Source organism: Ochotona princeps, chromosome 13 (genome assembly GCF_030435755.1).
Source record: "Ochotona princeps isolate mOchPri1 chromosome 13, mOchPri1.hap1, whole genome shotgun sequence".
Taxonomy (NCBI): Eukaryota; Metazoa; Chordata; class Mammalia; order Lagomorpha; family Ochotonidae; genus Ochotona; species Ochotona princeps.
Genome location: NC_080844.1, coordinates 24,194,300 through 24,206,535, shown reverse-complemented (window position 1 = coordinate 24,206,535; position 12,236 = coordinate 24,194,300). Strand labels below are relative to the sequence as shown.

Below are 12,236 nucleotides of genomic sequence, written 5' to 3'. Positions count from 1 at the left end.
TTCTTTCTCTGTAACTCTGCCATTCCAATAAAAAAAATGAATTTTAAAAACTAAAACAAGACGATCAAGAATATTGAAGGCCAGTGGAATAAGCCATTGGATGCATTTTGAGATGTTTATGACTGCCAACAAACTGATGTAGTTTGGAACAGCCTGAAACAGGAGACATGAGCAAGGAGACATGAAGTGGCATCTGTTATGCCAACAAGATTGCTAACACTGAGGATGCCTGATTCCCTTGGAGTGCTGTGAACACTCAGGTTCCTGCAAAAGTCATGTTAACTGAGGTAATACAGAAGAACAGAAACAAAAGGAGAGTCACATCTAGTTTTGAGCTTTTAAGCTCATAGGATATGATGAATTAGTATCATTACCTGGCAGACATGCTGGGATCAGAGAGAGTAGTGTGGGTTGTTAATCTTTCTAGTTTGCCACACTGATCTAAGGATAGTCCTGGATTCTTGCTGTCACTGTTGGCAATGGCACAGCTTTTGTTTGTTTTCTTCAGGTGTGGCGAAGACGCAGTCTCTGTACATGAGGACCACACGGATTGCTCTAGTCTCAGGTATGGCCCACCTTGTCTTGATTCTCATTTGTGAAAGGCAGAAACCCCTTGGGTCTGGCTCTTTAAATTCTGTTTTCGTTGAATTCCAAAGATTGTTTCTTGTTTCTCATCTCTTCTACTATATTTTCAGTTTTTGAGGAGACTTTTTTTTTCACTTTTAGATATCCCTGTTAATACCCCCTGGTGGTGCCTTATATATGGAAAATGATCAACTAATGTTCATTGAATTAAACATTGATTAGCCTATTTCAGTACTTCCATCATACAACTTGTGGGTGAGTTTCTAGATTGTTCACCCAATTTGGAGTGTGGTCTTGGGATATTAATAGGTGCCTGATAGGAGATAAGATATTCATAGTTCACTGTTTGTTCTACGTTTTCTTTGCTCCAAAAACTTCTTGCATAATTATTTGTAAGTGGAAAGGAAGCTGATGTTTATCTTCTCATCCTGTAGGTGGCACAGCTGAGGCTCATAGAGATTGAAATTCATCCAAGATAGCATAGTACTCCAATATGAGGCATAATTTGGAGTCACATCTCTGACCCTAAAGTCCATGTGAGGGTAACACACATTTATTGAGAGACTGTTTTGTGTGCTAGAAACCAGTTAAAATTGGAATTAGAGATTTAGTCTGCTAGAGGAGACTGAATGATAATACTGTAGGACAATAGTGCTATTATTTCTTAACAGGGGATTCAAAAAGACCAAATACGTGTAGTCTCTGTCAAGCTTTTTTTGCTATAATTTGTGGTGAAGAAAATCTCTACTCCATATTTGTGCCACCAAGCAACTTGTTGGAGAGTTAACAGAAGGTAGAGAGAATAGTTTGAATGGAGCTTGCAGGTGGACCCAAGGAGTGATAAGAAATGAAACTCAAGTGACAGATAAGGCTGGATCTCAAAATGTTTATGTGCGATTTTATGTGAGTTGGTGTTTGTCCTGGAGTTATTTCAGAAACCAGAAGGGATCCTTGGGATTTTTTAGTTTTGGTTTTTTTTTGTTGTTGTTGTTTGTTTTTTTGTTTGTTTGTTTTTTTGAGCTAACCACTTGGTTAAGGTTCTGCCTGAGAATAACAAAAGATTTCATATATTGGGCTGTTGCCTGGAGCTGACTTTCCCTGACTGATATTCCTCAGAGCCTGCATTAGCTCTGCAAAGTAGAGATTACATTTGTCTTCTGGATAAGGACCATTGAGGTAGCAGTGTGACCCAGGCTGTATAACTGCTGAGTGGGGAGATCTTTCCTTCTCTTGATATTTTCAGGACAACATGCTCATTCTCGGTTATGTTTTCTAACAAATAGTAGTGGGATGTTTTGGGGATCACGAAGAACCAACAATATTCTAGAAAAGACATTTCTAGAAGATGACTTTTGTAATAAGGTTTTACATTTGTGTAATGGGAGAACGTGCTGTGTGTTCCCTTCTGTTTATTGCCTTCCAAGTAAAGGAAATCAACAAGATCAAATTTTTAAAATTTGGGCTGACTTGAAGACATGATATGAAAATGAAGTTCAGGTATTTATTTAGGAATACGTTTGAAAAACTACTTCCAACCCCTTCTCCTTCTCTGATTCTTGAGCATTCTAAAATCCTGCTTGAATGAAAAGCATTAAGGTAACTAAAGACAGCTGTTCTTCCTTTGGTTTTTCATCTAGGAACATAAAGTGAATGAGTAGGGTTTCTGTTCAAAGAAATGCTTTTCCATTGGACGAAGATAGCTTCCAATTAATGGTTTGTTATTAACTTCTAGACTTTTTTTGTGACTTAGAAAAAGTTTTTAATTTGTCAAAGATCTCAAAGAAGACTACCACCCTCTGTCATTAGCATCAATTTGCATTTTCTGTTACTAACACAGGAGAACTATTTTACTTGTAGGTTTATTAGATTCTCCTTACCAGTCAGTCAGTCTTATCCTAGGACTTAAATTGAGCCCCTGGAAATAGTTTTACTGTCATATCTTGCCCAACAATGCTTAGGTCATCCTCCAGACCACCTGTTGTGATGTTTGCTTTGGTATTTTCCCAGAGAGTAATTGAATATCATTCCCCAATAATTAACCTTCTCATTGTGAAAAGGTATCTTGACCAGTGAGCACAACAATCTGTCTTTTGCTGGCTGTACCTCCTGGCTTTATATTTCCTGGAGTAACAATGACTGGTTTACCAGCTGACCTTGCTGAAAACACTTTGTGTGAGTGTTTCTAGCAAAGGACCAGGAAAGATAAGCAACACCTGGGGAGTGCGCACTCCTAATGAATTGCATGATTTAGTGCTGATAATTGCTCTGGGTAAGGTTAATGATACTGATAGCATGAAGAAATGGCCTTTTTGTTGTTGTTTTGTGTGTGTATGTCTTACTTTTTTTTTCCCCCTTTTGGTCACTGAAGATGCCCGTGAGAGACTTGTCAAGTGAAATTTAAGAACAGAAAACGGTGTTATGTAGTTACAACTACAAAACTATGGATCAACTAATAAAGATTGGAAAGGGAGGTTGAGTGATATAAAGAGCCGGTGTCATATTTCTTAGGTACTTGTTTCTGTTAAATTATGTGTATTAAACCTTCTGTTAGGTTCCCTAAACCTGTAGCAGCAATGACTGTCTTCACTTGCCTTCCTGCAGCTGCTGCTTTTTGAGGGCAGGCTGGGCTGGGCTGGTGTGGCAGGAGTGTATTCTTAAGTAAACTTTCCTGCTGCAGAGATGAAAACAATAAGGAGAATTACCCAGACTCTGAGGCACGCGTAGAGGAGCACCTGCTGCCCCTGCACGAGGCACAGCAACATATAGGGCAGGCCCTGCTTCTGGACGGCGTTTTGCGAGACAACATGGGCAACTTCAAGTCCCGGAAGCCCAAATCCATCCTGAAAGCCGAGAATGGTAGGAGCCACGGAGAAAGTCAGGTAAGGGCTCTGTTTGGTGAGATATTTGCCGCACTGTTTTACCTGAGGACATTTGATGTGATGCCTACCTAGCCAGTTGACTGAGACATGTGGAGACTTCTACAGGTTAAAAGTTGAATCTCCTGGGCAGGGTAGTAATTTGGGGCCCTTTCACTGACATTTTGCTTATTTTAAAGAAGCCATTTGGCTTTTTTGGGTAAAGAAGAGTCTGCCATCATTCAACCAGGACAATGAGCTCTTGCTCCAGATTTGGGGAAGCTGCTCAACAAAATCAAAAGTGTCTGTTTACATGGAGCCATTCTTCTTGGGCTATAGTTGAAGAGGTTTGAAAAACACCAGATGTATATTTGTGTTTCTGTGTATGTTGAGTCTAGTTCCCTGAGAGAACACTGACAGATGTGGGGTGAACATTTCATACAAAGGTTAAAGTTGCCCTCTGAGTCTAGTTTGAATCCTGGTTACATGGTTTATCCAGCTTCTTCAGGAGGTGACTCAAGTAACTGGGGGCCTGCCACCCACATGGAGAAGTCAGAGTTCAGCTTTTTTTTTTTTAAAGATTTATTCATTTTTTTACAGCCAGATATACACAGAGGAGGAGAGACAGAGAGGAAGATCTTCCACCCGATGATTCACTCCCCAAGTGAGCTGCAACGGGCCGGTGTGCGCCGATCCAAAGCCGGGAACCCGAAACCTCTTCCGGGTCTCCCACACGGGTGCAGGGTCCTAATGCATTGGGCCATCCTCAACTGCTTTCCCAGGCCACAAGCAGGGAGCTGGGTGGGAAGTGGAGCTGCCGGGATTAGAACCGGCGCCCATATGGGATCCCGGGGCTTTCAAGGCGAGGACTTTAGCCGCTAGGCCATGCCTCCGGGCCCGAGTGCAGCTTTTTTGAGAGCTGTTGTGATCATATGGGGAATCAGAGAGTGGATGGAAGAGCTCTGTCTCTCTGATTATTACATAAAGCAAAAGAAATCCACTAAGTATTTGAATGAATGATTTGAAGCTTCTTCCCGGCTAGTTTATAAATTGGTATTTTTTAAATCTACAAAATTGTTTATATGAATACACAAAAGTGGCATTTTGTTAAGTCATAAAAATTCCTAGCATCATTTCTAATGATTTTAGAAGAAATGAGATGAATATAATATACACTGATCTTACTAGGACGTCAGTATTTCCAACATTGATTTGGTAATTGTAATGCCTCTAACATAGCTTTTGGGACATGGATATTCCATAAATGTTTGTGTGTCAGTTTTTTTTTTTTTTTTGCAAACATTTACATGGTAAATCTTAAGATATCGTGGGAGACTCTGAGTTTAATAGGCTAATTATATAAAACGGTTAGGTCCAGTTCAGTTTGGCAAATGAGCATCAGTTGATTTTCCTATTAGAACAGCTTTGGGAAGTTTATTTGAACTTAAGATTTTGTTACTTGAGTTGTGAATTTTTAAATTTCTCTTCTTACTTGGCATTGTGATATATTATTTAGTTAGTTAATTTTGTAGTGAGGTGAAAATGCCCTCTTCATTCCTGAAGCTTGATTATTATTATCTTCAGTTGAATATATATCTCATTAGAAAGGTGAGCTTGAAATACAATTTCCATGATGTGAAGCTTGAGACCCTATTTGCTGGTTCTCTATCACGTGTGTGATAGGAAGTGTTTTCTGGCCAGGGCACAAGTCCCTGATGGGCTGCTCCTGGACTCTGGTCCTAGGGAGGCTCTGATTCTGAACTCAGTATCAGAAGTCACCTGTGACACGGTGGATTTAAAGGTGACCTTCTGTCTCTCCTTAGCCTGCCCTCTTTCTTGTCATCCTATAGTCTGGCCTCAGAGAAATTACACAGCCGTTACTTGTAATAAGGTACTAATGAACCATGTAGTTCCCAGCATATTGCTCAGACACAAAGATTTTCAGGAGAGGGAGATGCTTGTAAAACCTTTACTCATGAAATCGCTTTGGGATTCTAGGTATTGGATAAAATTCCCGCTGAAATGTAGGTGGGCCGCTCTATCTAATTCAGTGAGTTTGTTCTCAGTAACATTCCAGGCAAGATACTGGTTGTGTGATACATTTTTCCCCAGTTAAATCCTAGTTCAGAGGGAGAAAGATGATTATTGAATGCATATAAATAACCTATTCCCAATCCAGCCCCCTCAAAACAAATTGAGGACATTTCTTTCATAACCGGTGGTCAGAGAGGGCTAGCAGTATAAAAACATTAAGGGTTGCATAAGCAGTATCTACTAAATTCTTATGGATTGTAGATAATTGAATTATATAGAAGGGACTTGTCATATTTATAAAAGAGTTTTAACACAACTGAATACTAAACAAATAACTACAGTAAAATTTCCCTCATATGTCTATTGAGGCCTATCTCATTCTGATTCCTTTGATCTTGGGGTAGTGGTATCCTAAAATCATCTGCTTTTCCACTGAAGTTTTGCGACTCCTGACTGAAACCCCCTGGTGTCATTAGATACCTGAATCCAAAAGTTTGTTCATTGTGGTCACTGGCTTAAGTTACCTGATCCTTTACCACAGTGCCCTGGAGTCACCTTTGTTGAAGGCAGAGAACCTGGCCTCAGCCTTAGTCAAACCTCAGGCATCCATTTAAGGAAAGCAGTATGTGTAGGGGACAGAAGCAGAAATGTCTGATTAATCTGCTACTCACAAGTTTAACTTTTGAAAGGTCTCATGAAGGTTCATGATATGTATAATGTGACATGCAAAAATGAAAGTAAGATCATTCTCCAAAAATGAGAGGCAATGTCTTAGAAGTTCATCAGTAAACTTATTTTCAAAGTAGTTTGGAGTGTTCGATAAATTAACATATGCTTGAAAATTAATTTGATAAAAATGAGAGTATAGTTTTTTCCTTAAGATTTACTATTTATTCTCATTGGAAATTCAGAGCTACAGAGAGGAGAGACAGAGGGAAAGATCCTCCATCCACTGGTTCCCTCATCAAATGGCCTGAAGGCCAGAGTTGAGCTGATCTGAAAGCAGGAGCCAGGAGCTTCTTCCGGGTCTTCCACGTAGCTGCAGGGTCTCAAGGCTTTGAGTCAGCCTCCACTGCTTTCCCAGGCCATTATCAGGGAGCTGAATTAGAAGTGGAACATCTGGGACACTTGCCAGTGCTATATGGGATATTCGTGCTTGCAGGTGGAGGATTAGCCTGCTTACGTTGGACTCTCAAAATATAGTTTTCATGGAGGAAAAAGAAATCCTCTAATAATCTAATTGTAAAATAATATAGCAAAAATAAAAAGTGAAAAGATCAGTCAAACCAAGAAACATTTGTGTTTTCTATTAAACTCCATAGATAAGTCTAATTTACACTCCTCATTGAAAAACCGTGGTGCAGATGATGCTAGATTAAAACGAAAGAAGGGTATGGACAAGTCAATGCTTAATAGTAATCACAGTTACTGGTAAAAATGTAGTGTTATCTAACATCAGACAAAACTCTACCTGGGCTTGAACATATAAGGGCAGAATTTGAGAGCTATTTTTTAAGAGTTTTGATAACTGGATACATGTCACGTTTATTAGGTTTACCATGCAGTGTGGTGGAGAGAGTGGTTATGTTTGAAAAATTATAATATTTGGTGAATTTGAGCTTATGATGCTGCTACAGATCTTCTCAGTGCTTATTGTACTCATCAAAACAGTGAGCTCTAATTGTTATGAGATCAGGATTCCCCAAAAGTACCTGTGAAGAAGCTGTGGGAACCATTTTGTAAATTTTTTTAAAGGATTGATTGCTTGATTGATTTTTTAAAAGATTTATTTATTATTTATTTGTTTCACAAAGATATACAGAGAGGAGGAGAGACAGAGAGGAAGATCCCCTGTCCAATGATTGACTCCCCAAGTGAGTGCAATGGCCGGTGCTGTGCCAATCCAGAGCCAGGAGCCAGGAACCAGGAGCCTTCTCCAGGTCTCCTACATGGGTGCAGGGTCCCAAGGCCTTGGGCCTTCTTTGACTTCTTTCCCAGGCCACAAGCAGGGAGCTGGGTGGGAAGTGGAGCTGCTGGGATTAGAACTGGTGCCCATCGGCCCAGAGGCGTGGCCTAGCGGCTAAAGTCCTTGCCTTGAAAGCCCCGGGATCCCATATGGGCGCCTGTTCTAATCCCGGCAGCTCCACTTCCCATCCAGCTTCCTGCTTGTGGCCTGGGAAAGCAGTCGAGGAAGGCCCAATGCATTGGGACCCTGCACCCGTGTGGGAGACCCGGAAGAGGTTCCGGGTTCCCGGCTTTGGATCGGCGCACACTGGCCATTGCAGCTCACTTGGGGAGTAAATCATCAGACGGAAGATCTTCCTCTCTGTCTCTCCTCCTCTCTGTATATCTGACTTTGTAATAAAAATAAATAAATCTTTCAAAAAAAAAAAAAAAAAAGAACTGGTGCCCACATGGGATCCCGGCGCGTTCAAGGTGAGGACCCGAGCCACTAGGCCACTGTGCCGGGCCCAAGATTGATTGATTGATTGATTTTTGTAAAAAAAGATTTATTTGTTTTTATTACAAAGTCAGATATACAAAGAGGAGAGACAGAGAGGAAGATCTTCCGTCCGATGATTCACTCCCCAAGTGAGCCGCAACAGCCGATGCTGAGCCGATCCGAAGCCAGGAACCTGGAACCTCTTCTGGGTCTCCTACACGGGTGCAGGGTCCCAAATCCTTGGGCCGTCCTCAACTGCTCTCCCAGGCCACAAGCAGGGAGCTGGATGGGAAGTGGAGCTGCCGGGATTAGAACCGGTGCCCATATGGGATCCCGGCGCGTTCAAGGCGAGGATTTTAGCTGCTAGACCATGACGCTGGGCCCGATTGATTTATTTATTACGGCCAGATATACAGAGAGGAGGAGACACAGAGAGGAAGATCTTCCATCCGATGATTCACTCCCCAAGTAAGCGCAATGCCTGGTGCTGCGCTGATCCTAACGCCAGGAGCCAAGAACTTTTTCCAGGTCTCCTATGAGGGTGAGGGTCCCAAGGCTTTGGACTGTCTTCAGCTGCTTTTCCCAGGCCACAAACAGGGAGCTGGATGGGAAGTGGAGCTGCCGGGATTAGAACTGGTTTCCATATGAAATCCTGGCACGCTCAAGGTGAGGACTTTAGCCACTAGGCTGCCATCGTGGACCCATTTTGTAAATTTAAAAATAGTCTTTGGGCCTAGCACAATAGCCTAGTGGTACACACCAAGATTTCATATGAACGCCAGTTTGTATCCTGGCTGGTCCGCTTCCCTTCCAGCCTGGGAAAGCAGTAGAAGATGGCCCAAGGCCTTGGAACCCTGCACCCACGTGGGAGACCTGGAAGAAGCTTCCGACTCCTGGCTTCAGATCAGCTCTGTCTGTTGTGGCTGCTGGAGTGAGGCAGCAGATGAAGATCTTCCTCTCTGTCTCTCTTTCTCTCTGCAAATCTGACTTTCTAATGAAAAAAAAAATCTTTAAAACAAATCCTCCAAAGGAACGGAATTGCTGCGTTGTATGTGTTGGGCTGTTACCTGTTCTGTGAGAGCTGTCTTCTCACAGTTTGCATGCAGGGTCCCACGGTAGCTCTTCCAACTGATTCTTGTTTTTTGAAGAGTTATTTTATTTTTATTGCAAAGTCAGATATACAGAGAATAGGAGAGATAGAAAGGAAGATCTTTCAACCTCTATTTCACTCCCCAAGCGGCCACAACAACTGAAAGTGTGCCAGTCCAATCCAGCCCAGAGTGGCGAGGATGTTAGCTACTAGGCTACCACACTGGGCCCTTCAGACTGATTTTAACCAGTTTAGGAATTGGGACTGAGGGAAGAGAGAAGAAGCCAGATGGCTAATTGTTACAAGCTGACCAACTGATGTATTTCTTTCCTTCTCTTTATTGGCTCCTGAGTTAGAATCAGAAGTCTGGATTATAGAGTGTCAGACTGATATCTCATTTTGGGCAACTTTTTGTTTATTTTGACCCAAATCACTTCCATGAGAGGAGTTAATGGAATCTGAAGTTTTGTGTGCATGTATTCCAGTTTTCAACTTTGGATAGTTTAGAAGTTCATCATATACTTTAGAGTATATTTACTAATCCAGTAGAAGACCAGGAGCCAAGAAGAGTACACGAGTGTACCAGAAGAAGTGAAGGTATTTGGGATAAGGAGAATGTGTACATGAGCCACAATAAATTTTTCCTTTACTTGTTTATTCCTTTCTCTGACAGTGGGCTTTGCATAAGAATGGCTTGGATAAGGAACATTTAATGAACTGTTTATTGGCCAGGGATTAGAAAAGTTATTTCCAGAGTTCACTGACATGATGAAGTTAAATTGATATGTATGAGAAGTTAGTACTAACCATAAACTTTGGATTGAAGTGGGCTTGAGACTCGCCTTGTATGTGCTAGTATCCCACATAGGCTCTGGTTCGTGTCCCAGCTGCTCTACTTCCCATCCAGCTTTCTACTTGTGGCCTAGGAAAGCAGTCGAGTATGGCCCAGTTGGGACCCTGTACTCGTGTGGGAGACCTGGAAGAAGCTCCTGGCTTAGGATCGGCTCAGGATTGACATTGTGCTACTTGGGGAATGAACCAGCAGATGTAAGATCTTTCTGTCTGTCTCTCCTTCTGTCTAAATCTGCCTTTCCAATAAAAATAAAATACATATATATTTTTAAAAAAAGTGGATTCTGCTAGTTTGCTGTTATGTTGAATGACTGATTAGGTAACAATATTTCTAAAGAGGATTGGTACAAGTTGTCAATGTTTGTGGAAAATCGGAATGATTCTCTGTAGGTTATCATGCAAGTCATAATAGTAATCCCTGCCAATCTAATTATGAAAGCTGAATTTGAATAAGCAGACTTCCTGTATTAGACCTCATAACTGCAGGGCATTCATGTTTTAGAATTGGTAGATGGAGCCTTGCCTTCCTCGTGCTGTGCCATCTGGCATCATGCTGTGAACCATCCTTCTGTCCTCCCCTCTGGTGGCTATTTTAACGGAAGACAAAAAGTTGGAGGCTGTGTTGAGCTTTTCCGCTGTAAGCTGTGTGCTGTGGTCATACCACTTACCCACTTCCTCGGGGAGACCACATGTTTGTTCTGGTATACATTAGCATTGGGTTTCTTCCACTTGGCACCAGTAGGTGTGTTAAGTGGGTGGAAAGGGATCCAGGCCTAATTGTGAAATTTTCATTTTTATCTTAAGGAATTAAAACCTCTTTCATACTTTGAGACAAAATACCTTAAATATTGAATATGTTCGTTTCTAATTTGGACAGTGAAACCTTAAATTCAAAGAAGTATAATAGTTAATTCTAAGCCAATTTTTCCCTCAACAAAGGAAACAAAATTCTGTTTCCAATTCCACTCTCTGTGCTTTTTTCCCCCCTGTGAGTATTACTGAACTACTCAGCAACTTCAGTTGATAAAAGAAAAAACACCAGTTCAGCTGATTGATTTTGAAATTGAGAGTACTGGATAGCTAAATGAACCTCAAATAGAATTTCACTTGCTTTTCACTGAGAGGAAGACTTTTAGGTTCTGAATATGCTTTGGAGAGCTGCTTGCAGTGTGTCAAGAGCACACATTTTCTGATTGTGACAGTTGACTTTAGCTAGATAAGTACTTGGGTACATTTGTTTAGGCTGTAGTCTTTCTGATGCCCTAATTTTGAAGCTCTAGTGTAGAGACTTTACTTCAGCTACTGCTTAAGAATGGATTTTTCTGGAAGAATTGTTAGTAATAAAGAAGGAAAGTGGCCCTCTTGGTCTTTTTTCCAAGTTCCCCTTCAGTCTTCCTGTAAATTTAGGGGATGAGACTAGGAGAAATGGTGCAGCCAGTTCAGCGTTTCAGTTTACTGATTTCTTGCAATCTAGCCATTTCTGAAATGCCTCTTTGAATTATCAACCAACATCTCGAATGATTAAGATGTTAAAGTTACTTTTAGAAAAGAACCAGAGTGGTTTAAGCTGCAACTTGAAACACCAGTATCATATACGGGTGCCATTTTGTGTCCTGACTACTTCCTGTTCAATCCCTGCGAATGTTCCTGGGAAAGTAACAAAAGAGAAAGACTCGAGTACTTGGAACCCTGTGTGTACATGGGAAACTTATAAGTTGTTCCTGGTTTCTGGCTTCAGCCTGGCCCAGCCCTGTTTTGGCCATCTGTGGAGTAAGCCAGTGGATGAAAGTTCTCTCTGTGTAACTCTGCCTTTCAAAAAGAATCTGGGTGGTTTGTAACTTAACATTGTCACTTTTTAAAAGAAACATAGAAATATAGTATCTTCTTGTTCAAGGTTCTTCATCTACTTGAAAGGCAGAGGGGTAGGCAGGATGGAAGAACGAGAGAGATTGCTTTAGTCTGTTGGTTCACTTTCCTAATGCCCACGAAGCAGGTGGCCCTGAAACCATGATCCTGGAAATGTGGGTTTTCTATTGGCTGATACGAGCCCAAGCACTTGGGTTATCATCTGCTGTCTCCCAGGATGCACCAGTAGGAAGCTGGACAGGAAGTGGAGCAGCCAGGATTTGAACTGGCACTCCAGTATGGCATGTTGGTGTCCAGAATGATGGCTTAATGCCACCACAATACATGTTGCAACATAAAAGAATGTAGTTTGCTTTTTTATCTCAGCATTATGTTTCAAAAATATGATAAATTAGTAACCAGCTGGAATTTGGTTTCAAAACAGCATCAACTGGTTTGAAATTTTTTTCATTTATAAGCAGTGAGAAGATTGAAAATTGGCATTTTAGTGCTCCGGGTCACATTATCTAAT

The 12,236-nt window shown here is 41.4% G+C and overlaps 1 protein-coding gene across 13 annotated transcripts in view; it reads left to right on the top strand.

The window, feature by feature from the left end:
• FAM13C (family with sequence similarity 13 member C) overlaps positions 1-12,236 on the top strand; it is a 244,569-nt gene that overhangs the window by 131,744 nt on the left and 100,589 nt on the right. For 11 of the 13 annotated variants that reach the window (XM_004583397.4, XM_058671469.1, XM_058671476.1 and 8 more), the window contains 2 exons: positions 509-565; positions 3,263-3,464. The exons of 1 other annotated variant lie outside the window; for it this stretch is intronic. In XM_004583397.4, the coding sequence (XP_004583454.2) occupies positions 509-565; positions 3,263-3,464 (259 nt within the window). The remainder of the gene's footprint in view (positions 1-508; positions 566-3,262; positions 3,465-12,236) is intronic. One more of the 13 variants, XM_058671472.1, reaches the window with a different exon arrangement.